Raw genomic sequence first — 4,052 nt, 5'->3', positions numbered from 1 at the left:
CTGAGACAAGGCGACCCGGTGTCCCCTCTTTTGTTCATCATTGCGATGGATGCGCTCTCCTGCATCATGGTAAAGGGCGCAGAGGAAGGTGTTATGAAGCCATTTACAGGTATCAGGCCTCATCAAAGTGTGTCGATTTACGCAGACAACGTGGCTCTGTTTGTCAAACCAAACGAGGTCGATCTCAGGTTCGTGACCATGGCGCTTAAAGCTTTTGGAGATGCGTCTGGGCTGAGGGTTAACTATGGAAAGTCATCTGCTATTCACATCCACGATGAAGAGGAAGATAGGATCAGGGTTTCTAACCTACTGCAGTGCGAGTTGGGGAAGTTTCCCTGCAAATACCTTGGATTGCAACTCGCCATACATCAGCTAAAGAAGACGGATTGGCAGCCCATGTTGGATAGAGCGAATAAGTGTGCTCCCGGTTGGCAACGAGGTTTGCTACAAAGATCCGGGCGCCTTGTGTTGGTCAAGTTGGTGGTCGCAGCGAAACCTATCCACCATTTCATGATCACTGATGCACCAGCATGGGTGTTCGAGGAGCTTGACAAATGGATGAGGACATTCTTCTGGGCGGGGAAGGATCAGGTCTCGGGTGGCAATTGCATGGTGGCTTGGAATGCGGTCTGCAAGCCGACATGCTTCGGAGGGCTCGGCATCAAGAACCTTAAGTTGCAGGGGCTCGCACTTAGGGTTCGATGGGAATGGTTGAAACGCACGGATCCGGAGAGACCTTGGCAGGGCATGCGCATGAGTGAGGATGAGGATGCCCGAGCTGTTTTTGACAGCATGGTTAAGATTGAGGTGGGCGAGGGCACTAAGGTTCTCTTCTGGCGGGACCGGTGGATTCATGGCTTTGCGGTGACTGATATTGCACCCATGATCCACGCTTTGGTTGACACTCGTACAAGGATCAAACGTACGGTCGGTGAAGGGTTGGAGAATGGCCGGTGGCTACATGATATTAATGGGGAGCTGAATTTTGTTGGCCATTTGCAGTTGGTGCACCTGAATCTGGCCATTAACACAGTGCAAAGGGATCCGAGCAATCCGGACTGTTTTTCTTGGCCTGCTGACCCTTCTGGATTATACTCTGCCAAGTCAACCTATCAAAAACTCTGCCTCGGTGATGAAAGGGCTCCGTATGCCTCCTGCATCTGGAAAAGTTGGGCACTTTTGAAGTGTAAAATCTTCATCTGGCTGGCTGTGCAGCACCGTATTTGGACCTCTGACCGAAGGGCAAAGCATGGATTACAAGACCGACCGTCTGCATGCTACACATGCTTGCAAGATGAAGACAATGCCGAACACATCTTGGTACAATGTGGCTATGCTCGATTGGTGTGGCACACCTGCTTTCAAGACCTAGCCCTAAATACGTGGGCTTCGGTGGTGGATGATACCTTCCTCGATTGGTGGATCGAGACTAGGACGGGGATGCCTAAGGGTCTTAAGAAAGGCTACGACACGTTCGTCATCGTGGTCGGATGGGAGTTGTCGAAGCAACGGAACGCGCGTGTGTTCAATAGGCTACAGCAACAGCGAACCCCAAGAGAATTGGTTGACAAGATATTCAGAGCAGTAAAGCAATGGAGACAAGCCGGTGTAGGAGTTGGAGGTTTAACACATTTTGTGAGAGAGTAGCTCTAGAGAGTAGTGTAGTTTGGGTGTAATGGGTGTTGGCCGAGCTTAGATCCTAACATCTAGCTCGTGCCTCTCTTGTAAATTCTTTCTGTCTTCTATAAAGATAAGGTATGCCATTGGCATACTCTCTAAAAAAAAGTATATTGCATCAGAGTTGCTCTAAACCAATGCTAATTTATGCTGCAGTAGCAGCGTAGCGAGATAGGAAGATAGTACGGAGCCTCACTCTGAGAAGCCCTATAAAAAGCAGGGCCTGTACGTACGTTTATGGGCCCCTGATATATGCAGCTACGACCGTTGGGGCACCGAGCCAGCAAAAGGTGCAAATCTATCTAGCTGTGCACGGGGTCTCCAATGAACACATCTCAGTGATGATTAGCAAAGTAGGACATGTACCATTCGCTGTAATCATCATGCGACATGCATCCACCCATCATGGAAAGATATCTCGGAGTATATGCAAACGTCGGCTCACAAAAAGAAAAGAAAGAGAAAGAATCATCACGCAAGAAGAGGAAACAAGACGGGAGGAAAGGAAAGAAATCGGGGAGTGATCCATTTCATTTCAGCTTCAACTTTCATGCAGCCGCAGCCGGGTCGTTGGTCAAGCACAGCATCTTGCCTGCCCTCAAAAAGAAGTACCACAGCATCTTCTTTGTTACTTAAAAGGGGAGAAGGAAGGAAAGAAAGTCCCTAGAGAGCGAGCGAGCTATGGCTATGGCTATGGCTAGTAGTACTGGAACAGGCTTGTCATCTCCCGGACGGACCCGAACGCCGGCGACGAGGGCATGACGCCGAGCCCCCATGGCAGGCACGGCCCGTCCTCCGCCGCCGCGTCGCCGAACAGCCCGTAGGACGCCGCCTTCGCCACGGCCGGGCCGTAGCACCCCCACTGCTGCTGCTGCTGCTGCTGGTGGTGGTGGTGCCGCGCGTACCCGTACGCGTACTCGATGCCGCTGTCCGATGCAAGCGCCGTCGGCGCCACCGCGGCCGCCGCCGCGCGCCTCTCCTCCTTCTTGTACCGGATTCCGCACGCATTGCACAATGACTGCACAGATGATGCAACAATGATCAGTTAGCATGGATATCCATGTATGTCCGTAAGGCAGTGTCGCTGAGTACGTGGCCATGTACGTAGTATATGATCATCAGTTTACGCGCGCACGCACCTTTGGTCCGCGTGGCCCGTTCCTCCAGAGCGGGGTGGAGGTGGTGTCGCAGTTGGCGCACCGGCGAGCGGACGCGGCGCCGGCATTGCTCTGATCAGCGCGCGCCGGGCCGATATCCTGCCTGCCGTTGCAGCTGGGCACTGCCTCCCACGGCAGCCCGGCCGCCGGCGCGCGGACCCCGGCCTCGGCGCGCCTGGTGGAGGGCGTGCCGAGCGAGAGCGTGCAGTCGACGGAGCCGCCGTAGGAGGCGTAGGAGCCGTCGTCGCCGCATTGCTTGATGTAGTAGTGGTGGTCCCCCGGCGCCGCGGCGAACAGCATGGAGCAGCCGCCGCCGCAGCTGCCGTAGAGCAGCCCGCACGTGCATGGCGCCGCCTCGTGCAGCATCTTGACTAGCAGTAGGAGCTACTTGCAGGAATAGATCGAGCAGAGAAGGCGATGTCTACTCTAGTGCTACTAGCTGCTGGTATCGGGGGGAGATTAATATGAAGAGGGAGAGCTTCGAGACCGGGGTCGAAACCAAACCAAACCAAAGAGGACGTAGCTAGGGGGTGTCTGTTGCTGGACTCTGGAGGTGGCCGGCCACTTAAGAGTTAACAGACACTAGCTGGATCGTTGAGGTGTTTGGCGCATGTGGATGGATGTGGGAGGTAGGGTACGGGATCCTGGGGTTCTTATAGCGACGACGTGGGAGTACGGTGGTGGTGGCCGGCTGGGGCTGGGGCTGGGGCTGGGTTGGCTCGCTTTTTACGTGGTAACCTGGGCCGACCCGATTTTGGATTCCGGCCGGGGGCGCGAGACGCGATGCCGGCGCAGCGAGGGGATGTCCGTCCGGATGTCCCTCTCATGCGCCTGTGGTCTGGGGCCGGTGCGTGGTCAAAGAAGGATGTGGCGCTCGGTCAAAAGGAAGGCCACGTGAAACCGGGAACAGTCCCCCATGCACACACACACACACACATATGGGGACGTGGAGGGGCTCTCGAGGAGGGATGTCGTACGTAGTGCTAGTGCTACTGACATGCGCTCGTACAACTACGACGAGTCCATTGGAGTTTGGCGATCACGAGGGGCACAGTTCGATCTGTCCCTCCTCCGTCCTCCTCTGAGCCGGTTGTGGGATCCCAGGCCAGGCTATCCACCACGGAGTAAGTGAGCGAGCAACAAGGAGACGATGCATGGCATGGCATGGCATGCATGCATGCGTCCGTTAGGCGGGCAGGCAGCGTCGCAGCGATGCCT

At 55.3% G+C, this 4,052-nt stretch overlaps 1 protein-coding gene across 1 annotated transcript; it reads right to left on the bottom strand.

The window, feature by feature from the left end:
* Positions 1–2,186: 2,186 nt before the first annotated feature.
* Positions 2,187–3,468, bottom strand: LOC123058427 (GATA transcription factor 20). Its single transcript, XM_044481156.1, has 2 exons — positions 2,817–3,468; positions 2,187–2,695 (listed from the first exon to the last, which is right to left on the bottom strand). The coding sequence occupies exons 1-2, from the start codon at positions 3,198–3,200 to the stop codon at positions 2,375–2,377; spliced, it is 705 nt and encodes a 234-aa protein (XP_044337091.1). The 5' UTR covers positions 3,201–3,468; the 3' UTR covers positions 2,187–2,374.
* Positions 3,469–4,052: the final 584 nt, after the last annotated feature.

This window comes from Triticum aestivum, chromosome 3A, assembly GCF_018294505.1.
Source record: "Triticum aestivum cultivar Chinese Spring chromosome 3A, IWGSC CS RefSeq v2.1, whole genome shotgun sequence".
Lineage (NCBI taxonomy): Eukaryota > Viridiplantae > Streptophyta > Magnoliopsida > Poales > Poaceae > Triticum > Triticum aestivum.
The sequence above is the reverse complement of the archived record's forward strand: the minus strand, read 5'-3'. Positions and strand labels throughout refer to the sequence as shown.